The following is a 24,586-nucleotide window of genomic DNA, read 5'->3' on the forward strand; positions in this document are numbered from 1 at the left end:
TCTTCCACAGATATTCTAATGTATACATATGCTCATATACACATAATATTCTTCATATGCATGACAACACACAGGATCCATAACTGGCTTAGAAACAACTAAAAGCTTAATATATTTTCACAAGCCTGTGTACTTCTGAGTACTTTTCGTGATGCAGAAAAGTATGGCCTCGAATTCACAGAGATCCGCCTGCCTCTGCATCCCGAGTGCTGGGATCAAAGGCGTGCGCCACCAATGCCCGGCTCCCCGTTTCTATTCTTTTCCCACACTATCCCATTTAATCTTCCTAACAATTTTACACATGAAGGCAACTGATATTATCATCCTTAATTAGCAGAGTAGGAGGCTAACGATCACGCCATTATACATTGTCTGCGAGGCTTTGGGGCTAAATGTGACTGTACTGAACTAACAAGAAGTCCGGTCTGACTCTCTCCGTTGCCATTCTTTCGCGCTATAATTCGGTCCTGTGTCCAGTACTGTAATTTAAAAAAAAAAAAACGCTTGAACTTGAATGCAGCCATCGGATGCCACACTACTGGATGGAGATGTGGGAAGGAGAGTGAAAACAGGTGGCTTTCTCTGGGAAGCTCTGTTAAGGACCGAGTCTCCACTCAGGGAAGCAGCGCTCCCGGGTCTTGGTCTTGGAGCTCTAGGAGACGGACTCGCAATGAGCTACGGCGTCAGTCTCCACAGTGACCGACAGGGCTGGACTTGGGGGACCATCCGGTCTGTCGGGTAGGCATGGAGAAAGCGACGAGGTCTCCAGGCCCGCAGAGGACACGACCGTTTCAGGGAGCTAGGCACATCGCTGCCCTTTCCGGATCCCTTTACTCACCTTCTTGATGTTGGATTTGGACGCCGGATGAAAGTCCTTTTTGCACATGAAATTAGCGAACGACTTCCCCATCTTGGAGTACGAGTCGCAGAACTACTCAGCCGCTAGGTCTGCTAGGGACGTAAACAAACTCCGGGAGCGTCACCGGAACTGTAAGGCGAGCCTGGGTGAGAACGTCCGAGGTCGAAAGGGACTACTTCCGATTATTAGTCCTGGTCCCGCCCCTCCGTTTCCGGTGATTGCTTTGGTGGCTGCGGGAGCGTGCTCGGCGTCCGCGCTTGCGCAGCGGAGGTAAGCTCTGGTGCCGGCTCTACGCGCCGTTCGCTGGCGGCGGGGTCCCGGGCAGCCGTGGGCTCTGCTGCGCCGGACTCGCTCCGAGCGCGGGCTTGTGGAGCGGGCGAGGTCCTGAAATTCGAGCCCAGTACCTTCTGGCAACGCCGGCTCCAGTTGCAAAACCTTTTTTGTTGCTTGTTTGTTTTTGCAGCGCAGTTTTCATGTAGTTAATGGAGACAGTAAACCTCGAGCTGTAGGACTTTTGTGAGACCCGAAAGATTGGTGTTGTCGCAAGCACTGGGATAGACTGTTAGAGACCGAAGCTCTTCCCTTCCAGTTGTTATGTACAGAATCTCTCTAGCGTTGGCTGTCCTTGAATTCACAGATCTTGCCTTTGCCCCCCGAGAGCTGCGAATAACGGTGTGAGCCGCTATACGCGGCTTCTTTCGGTTATTTCCAGCTATGCAGAAAGATAGTCAACAAACACCGTGAATGATGACAACACATTAGGGCCAAGGGCTTTCCTCCCCGGTGCTGTTTACTTAGTTGGTGCCGCTATCCCAGTTAGTGCGTCACTCACTTGGATTTGTTCATCCTAGGGTTTGGTGTGGGTATGGCTGTTAGTCCACTGGCCTCTAACAAAGATAAGAATAAGCCAGCTTAAAACAGGCGACAGCTTTCGTTTGAGGGTCTAGTGAGTTGCAGGTTTTTGAACTGTTTTGTTTGTGACACGGACCATCTCAAACTTCAATTACAGGCATGCACCTCCTAGCTGAACTTTCACCTTCTGGGTCATACTGAATCAAGCCTTAAAATAGCAGTACTACATGGTGTTTTATTTTATTTTACTGATGAACCTGGAAGAAAAGAGGAAGAGAATTAATTGCCTAAGTTACGTATTGGGCTAGCTAACTTTGGAGCACTGTAGGTAGGAGATCAAAACTTGCAGAGAGGAGACACGAGAAAAGCAGTGCTCACTTCTTCCCATCTTTGAGAACAGAACAACCTTTATTTAAGGTGTGTTCCATGGCGAACTTGTTTCTTGAGTCATTTTGCTTGTTTTGAAGCGGGGTTTCACAGGCTAGCTTTAAACGCTAGCTGATCCTGCCCAGTGCTAAGATTATTGGTGTGCTACCATACCTTGCTTCGTTTTCCTTTCAATAAAACATTTATTAAATTCATATTTATTTTATTTATATTTATTATATTTTTATTCTGTTTTAAAGTGGTTAGAATGCTCGTGTATAAAACTATGCTAAGATTTGGTTCTTATAAAAGAAGGAAACTGGGCTGGAAAGGTAGCTCAGTGGTTAAGATAGCTCTCCGCTTTTCCTGAAGATCTGAGTTCATTTCCCAACACAGGCTCGAGATGCTTCCTAACTCCAGCTTCAGAAGGCTTGAGGCCCATTTCTGACATTCTTGGGCACCCCCATACTTAACGGCAGACAGACACATGATCCATACACATGAATAGTAAAGACAAATCTTAAGAAATTTAAAATGAGAGGAAACTAAAACTATGTTTTGAAAGCAAAATGAAAATGTGAGATCTTGAATTGTTCTAAAAGTGAGGATTTAAGATTTTTCCCATCACAAATGAAGACAATTTGTGCGTCAGTTCCACAACTGGAATTTATAAATCACTGCTATGAGCTTCCACCCGGAAACCTTAACAGTAGTGATTTTCTTTATTTGTTTGTCTGTTTTCTGGGTTTTCCAGATGGGTTTTCTCTGTGTAACATCCCTGGCTGTCCTGGAACTCACTTGGTAGACCAGGCTGACCTCAAACTCACAGAGATCCTCCTGCTTCTGCCTCCCAAGTGCTAGGATTAAAGGTGTGTGCCCCACTATGCCCAGCCTTACATGATTTCCCGTAGATTCACACGACATCCTCGGATCTCCCCGTCTAGTAAAGGGCCTTGTGCAAACACTGATACCGCAGACTAAGGCACATGTAGTAGCTATGAGCAGAGTAAAAAGAACTGGAAAAATTCAGGAGAGAGGTTTGCAGAAGAAACCTCTAAAAACATTTGACCTGTGCACTTGGAGAAAGTGGTTCTTGTTGCCATTGTATTGTAGTAGCACATGGTTAATTACTAAATCATATTCTAATTTTTATAGTCCGTTATTTCTTTAAGACAGGTCTTAATATGTAACCCTGGCTGCCCTGGAATGCACAAAAATAATATGATATTGAAAACTTTACTATGTACCCTTCTTTGGTATATCCCTTGGCCGTAGAGAAAAGCTCTTTGCTTTGTGTGTGCTTAAAAATGTTTGCTCTTTTTATTTGAAAACTTCTATATCCTTTTTTTCTTAAAGAAATGGAGCCCCATTCCTGTGACACTTTTGTGGCATTACCTCCAGCCACAGTTGGTAACAGGGTTATTTTTGGGAAAAATTCAGACAGACTCTTCGATGAAGTACAAGAAGTAGTTTACTTCCCAGCTGCAGTGCACAATGATTTAAGAAAGCGTCTTAAGGTAGGTAAAAATATATGCTGTGGGGGCTGGAGAAATGGCTCAGTGGTTAAGAGCATCGCCTGCCCTTCCAAAGGTCCTGAGTTCAATTCTCAGCAACCACATGGTAGCTCACAACCATCTGTAATGAGGCCTGGTGCCCTCTTCTGGCCTGCAGGCATATACACAGACAGACAGAACACTGTATACATAATAAAAATAAATATTTAAAAAAATATATGCTGTGTTAGCAATATCTATCTTTAAACATATAAATACTGAAGATTTCTTTTAAAAAATTTATTTTATTTTATGTGTATGAATACTTTACCTGTATGTATGTTTTTGCACCACAGGTGTGCCTAGTGCCCATAGAGGTCAGAAGAGGGTGTGGGATCCCTTGTAACTCTGGGGAGCTGTGAGATGCCCCGTGGGTGCCAGGAACTGAGCCCTGGTTCTCCACAAGAACGGCAGGTGCTCTTCACCCCTGAGCCTTTTCTCCAGACCCGTTAACGGTTCCTTCTCTCCCTAGTGACCACTGAAGTTGAAATTCAAGAATTTAAGTTTAGAAATGGTTTGAATCGAAAATAGACTTCTGGTCTCTTATTTCAATAATTTAGAAGGCGCTGCTAAAATAATAAATATCGTTATCTCTCTGATTAAATACCTGAATGCTTTCTATATGTTCTCTGTGTTGGTTGTGATGAGGGATTTCAAGTCAGCTATTAAAACCTGGACGCGACCGTAGGCTGAGAGCGGTGAGTGGATGGTGGGTGCCCTAAGATCACAGTAAAGTAGGGCGGCTTAAACGCTGGCCGTAGGGAAGAGTAGCAGGCTGTGGCAGCAGAGAGGGAACATCTAGATTCAATTAGGGCTTAAAGAATGGGACTGGCGTGTTGGTTCAGTGGTTAAGAGCACTTGCTGTTCTTGCAGAGGACCCGGGTTTGATTCCCAGCACCCACATGGTGGGTCACAGCCATCCCTAACATAGCTCCAGTTTCATAGTATCTGATGCTCTCTTCTGACCTCAGTGGGCAACATGCACACATATGCATAAAATGCATTCAAGCAAACATTCATAAAACAAAATAAATAAAAAAGAGAATGATTTAGTTAGAGCTGGGGCTTCCACTGACAGATCAAAAGGATTCTTCTTGGTATAGAATAAGAAAAAAAATATTTCAGGTTTTATAAATAACAGGTTTTCTGTTTTTGTCCTATGGTGCTGAGGATCAAACCAAGGGCCTCTTGTATGTTAGGCACATAACCTGCCAATTGAGCCACATTCTCAGCCCTATAAATGTGTTTTGTAGTCCCTCAAAAAAAGTTTATTAGGTGTCTGATAATATCATCAATATACATTTTATGTATTTCCCTCACCTCCTACGTGCACATTAAATAAAACTGCCTTTAAGTTTTTTATTTAAACAGTCTATTTACGTGGAACTCAAAGGTTTGTATTATCTTCTATTGTCATGAACTTTCTGGATTCTTGATGTTCTAGCACTATTAAGCCTTAAATATAAAACTTTTTGTATATTAGGCTGTAGTTTTCTTTTGCTGCAAGTGTTGGTTCCCCTGGGACATCGTTCCCATTCCATACAGGCGTGTTTAAATCTAGCCTGTCGTGTCAGTCAGCTTCCCACTGCTGTGAAGAGTCCTCCCCTCCTGGGTCTCTTCCACACGACACGTGGGCCTCTGTGGCAGTCATCCTCACCTGCCCAAGGGTCTCAGGTACCTAGGAGTGTGTAGATCACCGGTCAGGACATACCAGACGTTAAACTTGAGAGCTGCTTTCTTAATCTTCAACTCATCTTAATTCCTCTCCATGAAACAGATTGAAGATTAATAACCATCACTTCTAAGCTACCAGGACAACGCTGCTCATTCTCTTCCTGCCCTTCATACTTAGGATTTGCTTGATCTTGGTTGATGGAGAGTTTCTTAAATGAAGCTTCGTATTCCTGTATCTTTGTAACTGGCTCGCCTTAGCAGGATGTATTATAAAGGACATACTCAGAAAGTATTTAAACAATAAATGCTTTAGAGTCAATTCTGAATGAGTTTTAAAGTTAGTGCTTTTATTATTGAAAATTTCAATTTGGTTTCATTTCATCTACCTTCATCGTGATCATGTCTTCCCAATGGTATTTTAAATTCTGGAATTTGTTAACTCTCCACTTTGGGTTTCATAGTTACATGACTTTTTTTTTTTTTTTTTTTACAGTGTACTTACATAGAAATTGATCAAGTTTCTGAAACATATGCTGTTATCCTTAGTCGCCCAGCTTGGTTGTGGGGGGCAGAAATGGGAGCCAATGAGCATGGAGTCTGCATTGGGAATGAAGCTGTATGGGGAAGAGAGGCAATTTCTAAGGAGGAAGCACTTTTGGGCATGGACCTTGTCAGGTAACTAGTATGCTGCTTCCTTACTACAGAATGCAGTTTCTGTCCTGCCCAGCCCTCCAGCTGTTCAGTCCCAAAGAAACACACAGAGGCTTATATTAATTACAAGCTGTTTGGCTTAGTAGCTCAGGCTTATTATTAGCTAGCTCTTACAATTTAAATTAACCCATAATTCTTGTCTATGTTTAGCTTGTTACCTTTTCTCAGTGCAGCATTCTTGCTTTCTCTGCATCTGGTTGGTGACTGACTCTCTGCCTTTCCTCTTCCCAGAATTCTCCTTGTCTGGTTGCCCCTCCTATACTTCCCTCCTGGCTACTGGCCAATCAGCATTTTATTAAACCAATATGATTGACAAATCTTTACAATATCCACAGCAACAGATTATGTAAGAAATAGCTGAATACCAGTCAGCATCTATTTTCACACCAGCATGCAATTCCGTGACTTAAATAATCATTAATTCATCTAGGGTAGATGGCTCAATCCATACACTGTTTACTGAAGAAGCGTGAGGACCTCAGTTTGATCTCCACCACTCATGTGCACCTGTAATCCTACACTGGAGAAGCAGAAGCAGGCAGATTCCTGCGCTTGCTCGGTCACTAGTCTAGCTTAATTGGTAAATTCCAGTTCACTGAGAAACCTTGCCTCGTAAAATAAGGTGGAATGCAATTGAGAAAGCTGTCGGACACCAACCTCTGGCTTCTCAGTGCATGCTTGCATGAGTGCATACCCTAGGCACACACCCACATAAACATGTATATACACTACATGAACACCTGCTGACACTTATGCATGCCTATGCACATCATAAATTGGTGAGGAGCCAAAATTAGAAGTTATAATTCATCAGAAATGCCTGAATTGCTTTATTACATGGTTGACTAATTCCTTCACTTTATAAAGAGACATATCAGTCTTAGACATAAAATAACTTTGTAATAAGTTACCAAAATGAAAGTTGACTCCAAAAATGTTTTCATTCTCCCAAACTGCCTTCAGAAGTAGGACTTTAAAGGTTTTATTTTACCTATTAACTTGTTCTTTTTTTTTCTTTTTTTTTTTAGTTTGAGAGTAGCAAACATGGTGTTTCTTGATCATGAAGTTAAGATGAGTGAAGGATATTATTTTTAATTTGAGATCCTTAATATTTTTATTTTAGACTTGGCCTTGAAAGAGCTGATACAGCTGAGAAAGCGCTCGATGTTATTGTCAACTTATTAGAAAAACATGGCCAAGGTGGAAATTGTGCAGAGGGCGAAGAATTTAGCTATTATAACAGCTTCCTGATAGCGGATAGGAATGAAGCTTGGATTCTGGAGACTTCAGGGAAGTACTGGGCAGCAGAAAAAGTCCAAGGTATGAACAGCTATTTGCAATTTGGTTTATATAATTAATAAAATAGATCTTTAACTGTAGCTAAAGCATTTATTTGCTTTTCAAGATTTGTAATCTGTTGCATTAAAGGATAAACTGCAGAGCAAAGTTAAAATTAGGAAGAACATAAAGGGAAAGAGAACTACGAGGAGCATTCTTACAAAAAAAAAAAAGCAGGTGACATTGTCTATGCAGCAGCTTTTGGCTATTTGTAGCGTTTTTTTCTCTTTTTAACAACTACTTTTCTAACTTTGGACTGAATTCCAGACCTGTACCATATGTAAGTACAGAGGTAAAGAGGAGGGGGTTTGTCTGGGCATGGGTGACTCTGGGCCAGTGCTTAGAAAGAGTGTATGGACACAACATTAAGACAAAATTGATGTCATTGACTATATCAGTACAGTCTGATGGCTTTGGAGCTGATTGCACCCCCATGATTTATTTGTGGTCAAATATTCCTCTTATTTCTCTCTCTCTCTCTCTCTCTCTCTCTCTCTCTCTCTCTCTCTCTCTCTCTCTGTGTGTGTGTGTGTGTGTGTGTGTGTGTGTGTGTGTGTGTGATATGCGTACATGTCTATTTGTGTATGGGGCGGGTACACATGGCCACTGTGTACAAGTGAAGGTCAGAGGACAACCTCTGGTGACTCACTGTCCCCTTGTGGTAGGGTCCCTATTGTTTGCTGCTCCTGCGCATGCCTGGCTATCTGATCCATGTGATCTGGTGATTTTCCTATATTAGCTTCCGTATCACCACAGAAACTCTGGGGTAAAAAAACACGGCTGCCGCCCACAACTTTACATGAGCCATTGTGTAGAATATGCATGTGTTGAACTGCTAAACAAAGTGTCATACGCCATACAGTGAGATATTACTCAGTAATAAGGAAATGATGAGCTGTTGATAGTGTGTTGAGTAGAATTATCGTGAGGTAGAAAGACCAAAAGGCAGGGCAGCAAGATGGCCCAGCAAGTAAGGGTGCTTGCCGCCAGCCCTGACAACCTGAGTTTGATCCCCAGAAAGCACAGGGTAAAGGGTGCCTCTGTGCACATACACACAAGAAAGCAAATGTACATTTAAAAAAAATTTTAATAATTAACAAAAACCATAAGGCTATTTACTGTACATTCCACTTAGGTAACATTCTTTAAAAATGCTATTTGTGTGTATGTGGACATGTGTGCTATGGCACACGTGTGGAGGTCAGAGGTCACCTTTTGAGAATTAGAGCATGTGGGCTCTGGGGATTGAATTCAGATGGTCAGGCTTGTGGCAAGTGTCTTCACCACGGGACTACGTTACCAGCCCCTGTATAATATGTGACATTGAGTTATACTAGAGTAAAAAAGTACTAGGTGCTCAGAGTTAATGAATTACTAGAATGAGGAGATTCATGGCTTTGATATGAAAGAGTAACAGGGTATAAATATTCTTTTTCTTGACATTAACAATACCAGTGTTCTGGTTATGATCTGATTCTATACTTTTATAAACTGCAATGAGTGGCACTGGAACCACAGAGTGTACAGTCTCTCCGGATTACTTCACATAACTGCATCTGAGTCTACAGTGACCTCCAAGTTTAATATTAAAATTTAATTGTTTAGACTGTGCAGTAGATGTCTGTGGCAGAAAACTTACATTAAGTTTAAACAGCGCTTTAAAAATCATAATGTAGAGGGAGATTCTTCCTGTTAAAGGTAACTTTTCTTCTCATCTTTCGAAACAGGAGTTCGGAATATTTCCAATCAGTTCTCCATAACGACCAAGATCGACCGGGAGCATCCGGACATGAGGAGCTATGCTAAGCAGAAAGGCTGGTGGGATGGCCAGGAGGACTTTGATTTTGCTGCAGCATACTCTTACATTGACACAGCTTCAATGATGACGTCATCAAGCAGATACTGTCAGGGCTACAAGCTTCTGAATAAGCATAAAGGTAACTTTAGCATTTAAATAATGAAAAAGTGAATTTTGTGAAGATATAATCTTATACTTAATAAAAAAATAGTTTGAATAAAACAGCATTAGGATAATGTAAGCTATTTTTTGATATGTGTGAAGTAGCAAAGCATTGTGAGAACACACTGATTCTTTTTGAGGGTCAAGTTCAGATTCCCAATCCTCAGAAACATTTTTTTTAAAGTTTTACTTATTTATTTATTTTGTTTTCAGTGTTCTGTGTACATGTATGCCTGCAGGCCAGAAGAGGGCACCAGATTTCATTACAGATGGTTGTGAGCCACCATGTGGTTGCTGGGAATTGAACTCAGGACTTCTGGAAGAATAATCAGTGCTCTTAACCTCTGAGCCATCTCTCCAGCCCCCACATTTTTCTTTTTAAAAAACCATTTGAACCAGGATTTCACTCTACATCTCTGACTGGCCTAGTATTCACTCTATAGACCAGACTGATCTTGGAACTCCCAGAGATCTGTGTGCCTCTGTCTTCCGAGTGCTGAGCCATCACTCCTGGCCGTACTGCTACTTCTCTTGATTATTTTTAACAGTAGTATTTCTGTTTGTTTATATGTTTTGTCTTATTTTGCTTGTGTGTGGCTTTATATATGCTCACATCTGTGTTCAGGTGTGCTCACCCATGGTTGTGCGGTTGGAGGCCTGAGGTTTGATGTCTAATGTCTTTCTCAGTTGCTCTTCACCTGGCTGTTTCAGACAAAGTCTCTCATTGAACCTGGAGCTTACCCTTTTAGCTAGGCTGGCTGGCCAGAAAGCTCCTGAGAGCTGGGGTTACTGGTGTGAGCTGCCACCCCGGCTTTAATTTGGGTACTGGGGATCCAAACTCAAAGCTTGCAACAAGTGCTTTCCCAGAGAGCCATTTCCCCAGCCCACGTGTCTCTGTCAGTGTTCTGTTGCTGTGCAGAGACCACGACCAAGGCAATTCTTATAGAAGAAAGTATTTAACTGGGGACTGGTGTACCGTTTCAGAGGGGTCAGATCATGGTGGGCAGTGAGGTGGCATGCAAGCAGGTGTGATGCTGAAGAAGTGTCTGAGCTTTACATCCTAATCCTCAGGTAGGAAACAGAGAGACTGGGACTGGCGTGGGCTTTTGAAACCTCAGTGCCCACTCCAAATGCTACATCTCCTCCAGCAGGGCCACACCTCCTAATCCTTCCCAAGCAGTTCATCCACTGGGATCTAAGCATCAAGTAGGTCTGTAGACTGGGCTAGCCTGGACCTCACAGAGATCCATCTGCCTCTTTCTCCCACGTGTTGGGATTAAAGGCTTGGACCACCATGCCCAATCCATATAAAATTTGTGTATAAGTAGTCAGGAAGCAATTACTGAGAGATAGATCAGTGATTGGCATTTGTCTTTAGATATTCATTAAATCAATTAACCTTATGTTAGCTATTTGGTGTGGCAAAATAGTTTGTGGCAGAATATTCTTGGAACAACTTAACTTTCTTTTCAGGGTATTTATTATCTTAGGGTACTTTAATATCTAAAAGAATGTCTTCTAATTTAAGGTTTCCTATAAAGTTTTTCAATGTTAGTTTGACATTTTACAAATATTTAACAGCCCCCAGCCCCCTGTGGCAGGTATGTTAAAAATGCCACAGCACGTCACACCGAAGATCTTTATTTCAGGCATTATTGTGACTGTTAGGGAACTCAAGAGCAGCGTTAGAGCAACACCTGCCACTGCCCTGTCTTCCAGGCGTGACAAGGGTCCTCTGCTGGGTGTCCACACGCAGCCACCAGAAGCAGACAGCATGTTCATTTTATAAGTGGGAAAACTGTTTGTGGCTTTCATTTATCTTCTCTGTGAAACTGGGTGAAAACCAAGCTTCTTACTTGCTCTATGTTTTTTAAAATTCATTGTTTTCTACTAGTCAGTTGCGTGTACGTAAAATGTTAATTAAGAAGTGTTGAATTATTTGCAACTTGTCAATCATTTAACAAATGGTTTATTATTTTATACTTTTTCTGGCAATAATTTTAAAGAACCTGAAAATTAACAGATAACCTTAAAACAATGAAGACCAGGGGAAGGGAGTTTGGCTTAGCTGATAAAACTCTTTCCCTGCATGCACAAGACCCTAGGTTCGATCCCTAGTCCCACATAAAACCATGTGATACTTGCCTAATTCCAACAGTGTCATCTTTAACTCAAGGCCAGTCTGGACCCTGTCTCAAAGTGTGTATATGTGTGTGTGTGTGTGTGTGTGTGTGTATGTGTGTGTGTGTGTGTGTGTGTGTGTGTGTGCTGACGAGATGACCTTGTTGGTAAAGTGCTTGGCAAATTCATGAGGGCATGGATTGAGATCCCCAGCACCCACATGAAAAATGGATGTGGCAGTGTGTGCCTATAATCCCAGTGCGGGAGGTCTTGGGGCTCAGTGACTAGCTGGTCCAGCTGAATCAGTCTCAGAACAGAGGAAGATACCTGATGTTCACCTCTGGCCTCCTCCGCATGCACATGTGCACCCCCGCTAGTGCACAGCCACCCAACCTTGCAGAATTGGAGATGTGATATGCATTATCAAAATGGAAAGGAATGAACCAGGCGTGAGGTCTTAGGCCTGAATAAGCCACGCGGACTCAGCATTTGGTAGCTGAGGCGGGAAGAACCAGACAAGTTCTATACCACCCTGGACTGTATAGTGAAACTGTGTCTCAGAGAAACACGGTAGAAGGAAAATGTCAAAAATCCCAAGGTTGAGGGTAACTGGACAAAAGGAAGAAAAACCAAATAGAATGTTAAAAATTAATTAGCTACCCCACTGAAGTAATTGTCATACTGAACTATAAAGTAATGGAATCACAGACCCGAAATGCACGCATGAATATAGTGACGGGTGCATCCGACACAGACTTCAATCTCGTCAAGTGTGATGTGCAATCCACCCAGTTTTCTGTGCTTTCTCAAAAGAGTAAATGTCTTTCCAGTAGTTCCGTACAAAATTGTCCACTGGTATATTATGTTTAAAATTTGCTATGATTTTTCTAGATAAAAGAGCCTACTTCCCTCCTTTCCATCCGTCCCTACCTGATGGCTATTAAGTGTGCTGCATGTATACCCAAATTGTATCCATATTCACGCGCGTATCTTAAGTGACCAGTTTAAATTGCCATGAAATTGCACCTGCGCTTTCTGCTCACTTTGCTGCACCTTCCACCGCGGGCTCGGTGCTTATTCAATGCCCGCTAGTGGGTTACTTACGGCTATCCTGCTCGAGTGGCCATGCAAATCCTCCTTTCATTTTGAGAATTGTAGGTTTTGAATCCTGAAAACATTTTTATAATACCTATATTATCACAGTATTACAGCTCTGACACTGGTTTTTTTTTCTTTTTTTTATTAAAACTTGCCATTTAGAGGAATTTAGACCCGAATCATTTTTAAATCTCACTAGATGCTGAAGCATTGTGCCTGATGGATAGGTGTGAATGGTAGGGTTTTACTTTATTGTTGAGTTTAATATCAAGGGCTGAGGGTAGCTGTACCCCTCACTTCTCTCCAGCGTTATTCAGGATTCACTGAAAACAGAACAGCACAGCTTCTCTAGCGAGTTGTCTGTCAGTTCAGCCAGGTATTTTTTGAACTTGAAATCATGGGCTGTGTTATGAAGGAACTAGGTAAGAGCATGCAGGTGTGCATAAAACCCATTGCCATTAATATAAAACGGCTGGTCGCTGCATCTTTAACAGCAGACCATTAGATTCTTTCATATGAAAGAATTTCCTTTTTCATTGAAGCATCAGAAATCATAATTTGGATCCAGACTGGCTGTGAACATTTTTTTGCTCCCCATATGGTGTGGGGGGGGTGCTGACCTTTTAGATTGTCTGTGAGTTAACCCTTGGCCTGCTGTATACTAAGCACATACACTATACTAAAATATACTTCCGGTCCCAGTTACTGTAGGGTTTCGTGAGAAAAGAAAAATCTGTCATCAGCCACCCATAGGTAAATGAAGATTATTTGTTTCTTTAGAACTAATACAATTTTAATACAATAATTAAACATTTGCATCTAACATATCCTAGTGTATCTAATGGCAAAAATTATATTTTACCTTTTTCTAATTTAATTAAAATATAATGTTATTATTTGCCTCCTGCCCCTCCTATGTATGGCCACCTCTCCCAAATTTATTGGCCTCCTCTTCTCTAATCATTGTTGCACATAAATGTATGTAAAACTATAACCTCTGAGCGCATTCAGTGTTGCCTGCGTGTATCTGTTTCTAGAACTGCCCACTTACTGTCGGATAACCAGCTGGGGCCCATCCCTGGGGAAGACTTAAGTCCCCATCGTTCAGCAGTCATTAGTTACCTGTAGCTCTTTCTCTAGGGGATGGGGCCCCATGAGATTCCCTCTGTCTATATCAGGGGTCAGCTGTTGTTGGAATTATTCAGGTCTTGTTTGGGCAGCCATGTTGTTGATAGAGGGCGCAGTCTCACCATAGGCTTCCTGGTCCTCTGCCTTGCAGTCTTTCCCCTTTCGTGACGTTCCCTGCACTTTGTTGTACAACCAGAGCCGTGTTGTAGTTCAACCAGCTGTGGCTGGGCACCCTACAGTGCATCACTCATTCTGCTGTTCTCTGCATTTTGAGTAGTTGTACCTTTCTGTATGGTCTCTTGCTGAAATCTATACTTATGGTGGATATAAAGGTAAGCGTATAGAATGCAGTTGGGGTTATGCTGGCTTAGGAAAGTGACATCTGTTGCCTTGCTAGCTGTGGAGTTGGCACGATTTCCCTCCTGCTAAGGAGGCTTGAGTCTAGTTAGACAACTGCCATTCTGGTCATCGTGGTTCACAGTCACCACAGCTGGGTAAGATTTCTGATTGCTCTGCTCCCTTAGCCGTTTGCAGAGTAGCATCTGGTAATATGAAAGGAAGTTCATCTCAGGGAGGAGGCTTTTGAGTTAGCTCCAGCTCAAATTTGCTGAGTCCTTTGTCCAAAATATGTGTTGTCTTCAGCAATAGGGACTTGATCTTCAATATCTGGGCGACAATCACTGGCAGCAACAGTAGGCTGGATTGCTTGGGGGATCTCTTATAATCCTCTAAAAACAACTTGAAGGCAGGTCTCCCCCAGCTGTTACTGTATGGGGTTTTTGTTAGATAGTCTTGCAGCTCTTGGGTAGCAGGAGGCTGACTTACTTGATAAATGAGAAGTATGGTGGTGGGGGGGGATTAAAGGCTTACTGGCTGAAGATCAGTCCCTGGCATTAGACTGCTCTCCTGCTAAGAATAACTCTTAAGACCTGAGAAGGAGAGGCCACTGCTCAAAGGCATGAATCAGCACCCCCAAGGCATGAATCAGCACCCTCAAAGAGCTTAGATGAAGGCGGTTAAGAAAAGACCATTTAATGCTTTGGATGAACCTTTTCTTTCCCTTACTTTTCAGTCTTTCATTTTAGATAGTGAATCCAGGACCTTGTGCCTGTTAGACACGAGATACATCCTAGCCCGACAACCCAACGTCCTGTGTAATACTTTAAAGGTAGTGTGAAACACAGTGATTAAGCAGGAAGTAATTGTTAAGGTCCTTTAATGCTAACCAGAGCTCCTAGGAGTGGCATAGGCCTCAAGACAACTTTATCTGAGGATCGGCTGAGAGGCAGGAGTGGAAAGTGGCCTAAGTGTCCCGTTGAGATTCCAGAATTCTGTTTCTCTTCAGAGGCGAGAGTGACCAGAGCAGCTCCATCTCAACTCCATCCAAGTCATCTCTGTGGATCTTATTTATTTCCAGAAGATTATTAAATCCTCTATGTAAGAAAAGCCCGTGTGAAAACAAAACAAAGAGACAGAATCCAAATTTGGGAACTGAAGAGATGGTTCAATGGTTAATTAGCACTGGCTGCTCTTCTAGAGGTCCTGAGTTCAGTTCCCAGCACCCACACGGCAGCTCAAAAGCATTTATATTAGTTCCATGTGATCTGGTGCCCTCTTCTGGTGTGCAGATGTACTTCAGACAAAGCACCTATATACATAAAATTACTTTGAAATGTTTTTAACAACAAAAAATATGTTTGAGAGAATTAGGTGAAGAAAATGGAGCTGGATGTGGTGGCACAGTCACTGTCTCGGCACTTGGAAGGCCAGAGGACGTCCTCAAGTTCAGGGCTTACTTGTCTACATATTCAGATCTAGGCCAGCCAGGGTAACATAGTGAGATCCTGTCTCAAAGGAAATGAAGAAAAGGAAAGCAAAGAGAAAGGAAAAATGGAGAATTTAATATGTAAACTAGGAAACCAAGTGGAAATGAAAGAACAACAACAAAAAAATATAACTGGAGCTAAGAGTTTATCAGATTGATTTAATAACAGATTAAACAGAGAAGAAAAATATCAAATGAAAGGTCAGCAGAAAATACCCTAACTGAAAAATAGAAGAGTTAGAAAATATAGCGGGGAGATGAGCTTGGCATGGATTCAGAGGAAACATCGCGTGCGTACTTGCAAGCGAGCGAGCGAGCATGTGAGCGTGTGGGGTGCGGTAGGTTGTCACAGCGAAAGGGAGAGCGTAGAGAGACACCAGTGCATATTTAAAGGATACTGACTGAGAATTTTTCGTAATTAATCAAAGCCACAAAGCGACTCTACAGATCACAAAGAGGACACTAACTGGGCAATATTTCAGAGGAAAAGCAAAAAATTGTCAAGCATCTAAAGAAAATAATATTCACGAGAACAAATATAAAACTTAACAGCTAATTTTCAGCAGAAAGGAGAGAACCCACAAGACTGGAAAATGGCATCCTTAAGGGAGAAGAATAGTATCTACTAATTTTGAATTGCAACATAGTGATAATGTTCTCTAAATACAAAGTTGAAATAAAACTGAGAGATTTCATCACTCACCACCAAGCACTAAAAACATTAAGGGGCAATATCTATCGATCTATCTATCTATCTATCTATCTATCTATCTATCTATCTATCTATCTATCTATCTATTTATTTATCGGTTTTTTTGAGACAGGGTTTCTCTGTAGCTTTGGTGCCTGTCCTGGAACTAGCTCTTGTAGACCAGGCTGCCTATATATATTAAGCTTTTTGAGGCAGGTTTTACTGTTTAGCTCTGGCCATCTTGTATCTTGTAGCCTCCTTACTGCTGGGATTAAAGGCATGGGCCACCACCACCTGGCTTAAGGGACATTCTTTAGGCAATAAGTAAATATATATATCCCAGTCAAGTGTGGTATTGTACGGATATAGTCAAAGCTATTAAAAGACTGTGGCAGGAGGACTGGGAGTTTGAGAACTAGCCTGATAACTTAGCAAAACCCTGTCTCAATATTCAAAAATAGAGAAAGAGAAAGGAAGGAAGTGTGTGGGGGCTGTGAGTCAGCGGTAGAACACTGGGTTAGCATGACACCTGGTCTAATGAATTCTTAATAACATAATAACAGTACAGAGAGAAGTGAAAAAAGTAGGGAAGGAAGAAAGAATAGGAGGTGGGGGTGGGGAGGGAGAGGGTCCCAGAGAGAAGTAAGGTATGCAGGAGCAGGTGAAGAGAAGCAGGAAGTACCTGGGTCACAATAAATGAAAATTGACTTAAAAAATAGTTCTTTATGTTCCGTGACCAGAGTGGCAGTGCTGAAACCTGCAGGTACCACGTGGTGGCGTGACTGCATTTCCCAGAGCTCTGTGGCAAAGCTGCAGGGAGACTCAGGCAGCCCTAGTTCAGGGCTGCACACTTCCCCAAAGGTTGTTTTTCAAGACAGGGTTTCACTGTGTAGCCCTGGCTGTTCTGGAGCTGACTCTGTAGACCAAGCTGGCCTCGAACTTACAAAGATCCACCTGCCTCTGCCTCCTGAGTGTAGGATTAAAGGCTACACCACCACCGCCTGCGTGGCAAGGTTGGCTTTTTAATTCAAGGATTCACTTGCGACCGCTTTGCTAGGATGTTCTTAGAGAGTGACACTCAGGGTTACCTATACAAAATCTTCCTATTTTTCTGCGAAATGCAGGTTCAGACTTCCAGCAGTCTGGAGCTTTATTGATCCTCTCCTAATTCTCCACTGTCTCTCACAGGCATTTTTCCTAAAGTATTCTTTTATATGGTGATGCTAACCTGAAGCACAACATCCTGGGGGCCGCGGAAGTTCTGGATGCTTGGGAGTTACCTTGTGAGTGCTGGCAACCGAACCTGGAGACTCTGTAAGAGCATTAGGTGCTCTTAACCGCCGAGCTTTAGCTCGCCAGCCCCCTAAATGGTGTCACAGCTGTCTTGGCCGTCTGTCCTCCACAGTGGGTGTTGCTCTGTGCTAGAACAGACGTGTCACAGCAGCACGCGTGGTGACTTGATGTGTGAATTTGTGGCTGGTGACAGTGCTGAGCAGAGACTCGGGTCAGTGATGAACATGATGAACATACTCTTCACCCTGCCCCCCCGGCCTGTTTTGGTGCTAGAGAATCAATGCCAGTGTGTATTATTTTATTAATAGAGAAAAGCATATGTTTATAAAATATATACATTATTTGATGGGTTTTACAATTATTTCCTCAGGAAACATAACTTTCGAAACAATGATGGGAATTCTGCGAGATGAACCAAGTGGCATCAATATGAAGGGAGAATTCCTGAGCACCGCAAGCATGGTTTCTGTCCTACCTCGAGATTCCAGCCTTCCTTGCATTCACTTCTTTACGGGGACTCCACATCCTGAGAGGTGAGGTCCCCAAATACCGCAAACCACCAAGAGGCCATGGGGTAGGGTACAGTCATTAGTGTGTAGATGAATTTGTTTAAACAATTACTTCTTTTTAAATTTTCATTATTTGTGTGTGTGTGGCGGGGGGTGGGGGGAATGTTCAGGGACTGTAGAGGCCCGAAGCATTGGATCCCCTGGAGCTGGATTTGCAGGTCGTTGTGAGCTGCCTGTTATGTTGGGAACTGAGTGTGTGTCTTCCACAAGAGCACCACCACTGAGCCATCACTTGAGGCTTTAACTGTAATGATGCATTCTCTGCGGATTTTAGTTTGCAGTCTCTGTGTATATAATGGTTCTCATTTTTAGGGGAAGAAAAGGTTAACAGGTTCTTGTATGCAGTTATCCTGATTTGCTGTGGGATAATGCTCTTGTGCACTGAAAAGATTTGTCACTTGAATTGGTTTAATAAAATGCTGATTGGCTAGTAGCCAGGCAGGAAGTACAGGCAGGGTGACCAAACTAAGGATGATGGGAAGGAGAATGGGGGAGTCAGAGAGTCACCAGCCAGCTCTTTGGGGCCCTGTCACCCAGCTTCCAAATAAATACACAGAGACTTATTTTTACTTATGAGTGCCTGACCTTAGCTTAGCTTGTTTCTAGCCAACTTAAATTATCCTGTCTACTTTTTGCCTCTGGGCTTTTAACTTTCTCTATTCTATAATTCTTTCTTTGTTTGTTTCTTTTGAGCCTAGATTTCTCCGATTCTTGCTGCCTGGCAGCCCCACCTATCTCTCTCTTGCCTAACTATTGGTCGTTCAGCTCATTTTTAGACCAATCGGGTGTTTTAGGCAGGCAAAGTAACACAGCTTCACAGAGTTAAACAAATGCAACATAAAAGAATGCAACACATCTTTGCATCATTAAATAAATATCCCACACCATAAACGAATGTAACACATCTTAAAATAATATTCTACAACAGGCAGGAACCAATTAGAGTATATGCATTATTATTAGAAACCTCAATTAGAATAAATCTAGGAAGACACAATAATTGTTTTTTTATTTTGACATGCAAATTCAATAAAAACCCTTTCTTCTAGGTCTGTTTTTAAGCCTTTCATATTTTCACCACATATTTCACAACTGTTCGACACGAAATCACCAACATTTGAACTTGAAAGGCTCTTGGCAAAGAAGCCATATGTCAAGCCTGACAGAAGACACCCACTCTACCAAAAACATCAACAGGCCTTGGAAGTGATAAGTCACAATAAGGTATGGTTAGGTTATACTCTTTGTTGTGACATTAAGAATAGTTTAAGGTGTAATTCAATTCCTATTTTGGAGTATTAGGTTTCTTTCCTTAATGCAAAGAATTGAGTTAGAAACAGTGACTGACAGGTCTGCAGGTTTGACCTTCAGTTATAATGTGTATGCTGTAGGCCAGACGGCAGTGTTGCACACCTTTAATCCCTGCACTTGAGTTATAATGGGTATGCTGTAGGCCAGACGGCAGTGTTGCACACCTTTAATCCCAGCGCTTGGGAGGTGGGTCTCCATGAGTCTGAGGCCCAGCCTGGCCTATGGAGACAGTTTCAGGACAGCTTGAACTACACAGAGAAACTCTGTCTCAGAAAACCAACAAAGATTCTTTTAGAAAAAATTTTTAATTCTGAACATAACAAAAGCTAACAGTTACAGAACACTTATGAGGAAGATAATATTCTGACAAGATTCTGAGACCCAGGGAAGTTGCATAATTTTCTTAGTACATATTCCACACAAGAAAGGTCTCCGAAGGGCAGCTAATCTGGTCTTTCTCTATAATGCTCTGACTCCTGCGGCCCCACACAGAACTGAGAGTGATTTAAGGTCTTTGGTCAGTGAGGGAGTGTCACTGGCATGTGTAAGTCCCCAGACCCAATGCCTTGCACTGCCAAAAACGAAATACAACTAGAAAAAGTGATTACAATTTTGTAGATGTAATTTTTGTTTATTTGTTTTATTTATTGTTTTTGGTTTTGGTTTATTGTTTTGCTTAGAGGCAGGGTCTCTCTGTATATTCTTGACTAGCCAGGAATTTGCAGTGTAGATCAAGCTGGCCTTGAACTCACAGGGATGCACCTGCCTCTGCCTCCCGAGTACTGGGATTAAAGGTGTGCGCTGCCATGCCCAATTAGTGTTTTGTCATCGTTTTGTTTTAGTTTGGTTTCTTTTTTTTGTTACAAGAATAATAGATGCTCATTATTTTAAAACTTGAAGCATTATAGAAAAGCAATATATCACTTGAAATAGCAAGTCCAGAAATTGACACATATTTAAATTGAAACAGATTGAAAGATAATTTTATAATAGGCCGTACCTCTTCACTTCTCCCTAGCCTTTCCTTTCAACTCTGGAGAGAGAAAAAGAAAGATAAAAAGTGAGTGGACACGCTGTCTAAAGGCAGGCATCAGTCACCCTGTAGAAAAGATCCGCTATCGTGTGTGTCTCTCATCTGCCCCACTACCTGGTGACTGTCCTCTCCACCACGAAGATGTCCCCAGCCTCTTCGTACTTCCCAAGAGAAGGGCTCATTAAGTTGCCCATACTGGTCTTGAAGTCTCTCTACAACCCAGGCAGAGCTTAGTTTTGGTCCTCCTGCCTCATCTCCAGAGCCGCTGAGATTACAGGCCGTCTGCCCCTTTGTGCTTTTTCCATTCTCCTTAGCAATACTTGCTGGAGCGTCTGTCCGGCCCCTTGATCCGCCCGCATACATCCCTCACTGGTCATGATAGCACTCGCGTGTTTGCAGCCTTTCCCCATAAAACTGCTTCCAGGAGGTAGGCTTTATGACAGAGTTAAGTATTTGGTAAACGAAGTTGAGTTGGTCTAAAAGCTCCTACTGGTTTAGGCTCTAATGAACATTATTGGTTGACATTATAAAGAAATGGAAGATAGTGGAATTTGAGGGACATGTCATAGAGCTGGGGTCTACGTCTTCCTCTTTAAATAACTACTTCTGTGCTGTAAGGAGGGTCACCAATAAGACAGCTTTAATTTGCACTTCTTGATGAGTAGAGAGACTGGAACTCTTCTTACTGTCATAGTTTCTCCTCGGTGATTTAGCTGTTTCTTTTCCCTTAGTTTATTTCTCAATTGATTTTGAGTTTTCTGTTTTTAGTCAAGAGGCAAAAATATGAATATTAACTAATATATATGTAAATGAGTATATATATTAAAGATAGGCTCTTACTGTATTGCCTAAGTTGGACTCCCACTCTTGAGTCTAAGTGGTTCTCCTGCCTCGGTCCCCAAGTAGGGGAACTACAGGTGAAGACTGCCATTCCCAGCTTATGGCACCTCTTTCAGTGTCTGCTAACTGACATTAAACATTTATGTCAAAACATTTTAATTTAGTCAGTTGTATTTGGTGTTTTCTTAAGGCATCTTGATTTCATTCTTTAAAGCACCTGCTTTGCCTCATAATAAATCATTTTTCTGTATTTTCTTTCTGTTATATATGGTTTTTAAATGCTTTTTAATTTTTTGTGTGTATGTCTATAAATATGCGTATGGGCATACATATGCTACCGTGTGTCTGTCTGTCTGTCTGTCTTGCTCTATTAAGCCAGAGGACAGTTTTCAGGAGTTGGTTCTCTCCCTTAACTACATAGGTCCTGGGGATAGAACCTCAGGTCATCAGGCTTGATGGCAAGGACCTTTACCCACTAAGCCAACATATTGTGCTTTTAAAAAATACTTAATTCTCTAGGACTGGTTAATGGCTCAGCAGGTGAAGGCACCTACCCCCAAGACTAATGGCTTGGGTTCAGTTCCAGGACTTACGTGGTAAGGGAAAAAAATCAATTCAAAATCAACTCCTACAAGCTGCCCTCTGACTTCCAGGCAAAGGATGGTGACACATCCATACACACACACACACACGCACACGCACACACACGCACACACACAAATGCACACAAATAAATTGATACTTGAATCTGGAGCGATGATTTTTCCCAAGGAAAACCATTCCTTTTTTCTTTTTTTTTTTTTATTCCTTTTGTGTCTACAGAATAGAAAAATAACCAAACAAGTAGAAACCAGAATAAATCAACCTTGTCAGGGGATTGGAATTCTGTTAGATTCATGTATGTGTATTTACTTTTATTATTTTAATTAGGAAAAAAGCAAGACAATTCTGGACAACATGAGGAAGCTGGAAAAAGAAGTGTTTGAAGAGATGGAATCAGTCCTCCAAAACAAACATCTTGACATGGATAAAACTGTTAATCTCTTTCCTCAATGTGTAAAAGATGAAATTAAAATTTATCAGTCAAATATTAGCTCTTAATGATATATACGTGATCAAAATCTTCCCCATCGCCCTGATAAATGATACAAAGGTACTTTAAGGAGATCTGATCTTTTCTTTAAATACTAAGTGATATTCTGACTGTTAAAATCTCAGTAATTAGTATTCAGTTGCAAAAAGCACAAAATATTAACATGATACATAGGCTAGGTTTATTATATTCTATAGTGCCCTCCAGTAGTTTTCTCAGTTAAGAAAGCTTGGAGCTTCTTATTAAAAAAATAAATAAAAGCAATGGAAAGTATGTCAAATGAGTTTTTGTGCTTTAGGAAATAATAACCAGCCTTAGAAAAATTAGAAAACTGTCTTAAGTCTATGCCGCATCCCCTCAGAACTGTCTTTTTGTTCTCTGGGCAGTTTTCCTTTTGTAAGTTGGAATCGTACAGTCGTTAGTCTTTTCAGATTGGCTCCTTCAGCACAGCTTTCACCACGCCTCCGCTGTAATAGCTCATTTCTTAGCGCGGAATCTGCCTTTCTGTGGGGTGTGTCACCACTGAAGGGCATCTTGGTTGTTTCCAGACTTGGGCAATTGTGAGTAAAGTGTGCAAGTGGCTGTATGTTCTAAGTGTTCAACCCATTCAGGTTAAAGCCGAGGTAACTGCAGAGCCTACGGTGTGAGTGAGGAACCGCCAAGCCGTCTTCCAGATGCTGCATTTCCGCCCCCTCGAGCCCATTGCTCCTGTCCCAGCTGATTGTCAGTGTTTTGGAATTTGGTCATTCTAATATGTGTATGGTTTTTCACTTATTTAGGTAACAGGGATTGATCCTATGGCCTTGTACTTTCTTTTTCAGTTGAATTTGTAATTCCAAATGGTTATGATGCTGAGTTACATTCTGAATGCTAATTTCCATTTGTACATCTCTGATGGGTGTCTTGGTCTTGGCCCATTCTATAATCAGATGCTTCTCATTTATTTCTTTCACTTGGGAGTCTACACTTTTTTTTTTAGCCTTTAAAATTTTACTTTATATGTATGAGTGTTTTGTTCCATGTATGTCTGTGTACCAGGCACATGCCTGGTGTCATCCGAGGCTATGAGATCCTCTGCAACTGGAGTTTCAGATGGCTGTGAGCCGCCATGTGGGTGCTGGGGACCAAAGCCAGGTCCTCTGCAGGAACAAGCAGCAACGCTTCACCACGATCCACTCTCCAGCCCCTCCACCGCTCAAGTCTAAAACTCTTGAAGCTCACTGTTCTTAGGGTAAAGCCTCAACCCTTAACAATGCCAACAAGAGATACTGTTGGTTTTGTCTGCCCTTTTTATATATTATTGCACATTTGCTATTGATTTTTGTTTCAACGATGGTGGTCTTTCAGGTCCTTACATGTGCCCAGTTGCTCATTCCTTCCCTATGGCCGCACCCTCTGCTTGCTCCTCCCATTTCTGTGAGTAGTTCTCTTCATCCTTAGAGCTTGCTAACAAATGAGCTTCTTAGGATTATATGTGGCTCCAAATCAATCACACATTTAATTATTTCACAGGAAAAGTTCCACGAAGGCCCATTGTTCAATATTATGTTTGGATGCTTTGGTATTATATAATATTTATTAAAGGAACATTCAAATACTGGTGAAAAGAATGTATACAGACCTTTCTACAGAAATGTAAAGTTAGATAAATTAGCTAATTTATCTGTATAACGTGGTAGCCTCGTAAGTTTGAACCCTAGAAAAATTCAAGGATTATAAGGCTATATGAGTTGATGTATAGGAGATTTTTATTGTGTATATGCAACAGAATATTTGAGATGTGAGCGCTCATGTTGGTAATTAATGCCTTGTGTATTAGGATTTTCTTAAATTTCATCTGTTGTAAGAGTAAAAATAATAAACTTAGTTATTTTACATAAAATTGGCTTGTTTGATCTTTGATGAAAATATAAGCTTATATATTAATCTCTAATACATTTCCTTAAAAATAATTATACAGAGTAAAACTTTGGAAGCAGAGTTTCTTTTTGTAAAAGTATTGGTTGGCTGGGTTTTTTGAGACAGAGTTTCTCTGTGTAGCCTTGGTTGTCCTGGAACTCACTCTGTAGTCCAACCTGGGCTCAAACTCAAGAGACCTGCCTGACTCTGCCTCCTGAGTGTTGGAATTAAAGGCATGTGCCATCACCGCCTGACTAGTTCTAAACAGAATTTTACAAAATACTTTTGCAGTGTTGGCCCACACCTTTAATCCTAGCACTCAGGAGGCAGAGGCAGCTGGATCTGTGAGTTCGAGGCCAGCCAGGTCTACAG

General features: G+C 41.7%; 2 protein-coding genes across 3 annotated transcripts in view; one reads left to right on the forward strand and one right to left on the reverse strand.

Annotated features, from left to right (window-relative positions):
• Positions 1-1,005, reverse strand: part of Cirsr (corepressor of RBPJ and splicing regulator) — a 32,861-nt gene extending 31,856 nt beyond the window's left edge. The window contains exon 1 of the mRNA XM_048425818.3: positions 839-1,005. Coding sequence (XP_048281775.3) covers positions 839-910 — 72 coding nt within the window. The 5' untranslated portion in view covers positions 911-1,005. The remainder of the gene's footprint in view (positions 1-838) is intronic.
• Scrn3 (secernin 3) lies at positions 999-24,197 on the forward strand. Of its 2 annotated transcripts, none has more exons than XM_048425819.3 (8): positions 999-1,129; positions 3,434-3,594; positions 5,798-5,979; positions 7,139-7,335; positions 9,081-9,290; positions 17,840-18,002; positions 19,088-19,262; positions 22,153-24,197. In XM_048425819.3, the coding sequence occupies exons 2-8, from the start codon at positions 3,436-3,438 to the stop codon at positions 22,321-22,323; spliced, it is 1,257 nt and encodes a 418-aa protein (XP_048281776.2). In that variant the 5' UTR covers positions 999-1,129; positions 3,434-3,435; the 3' UTR covers positions 22,324-24,197. The 2 variants fall into 2 exon arrangements, with proteins under 2 accessions (XP_048281776.2, XP_085537073.1); XM_085680947.2 differs by lacking the exon at positions 999-1,129 and adding an exon at positions 2,105-2,128.
• The last annotated feature ends 389 nt before the right edge of the window (positions 24,198-24,586 follow it).

This window comes from Myodes glareolus, chromosome 21, assembly GCF_982192425.1.
Source record: "Myodes glareolus chromosome 21, mMyoGla1.1, whole genome shotgun sequence".
In the NCBI taxonomy this organism is placed as follows: Eukaryota; Metazoa; Chordata; class Mammalia; order Rodentia; family Cricetidae; genus Myodes; species Myodes glareolus.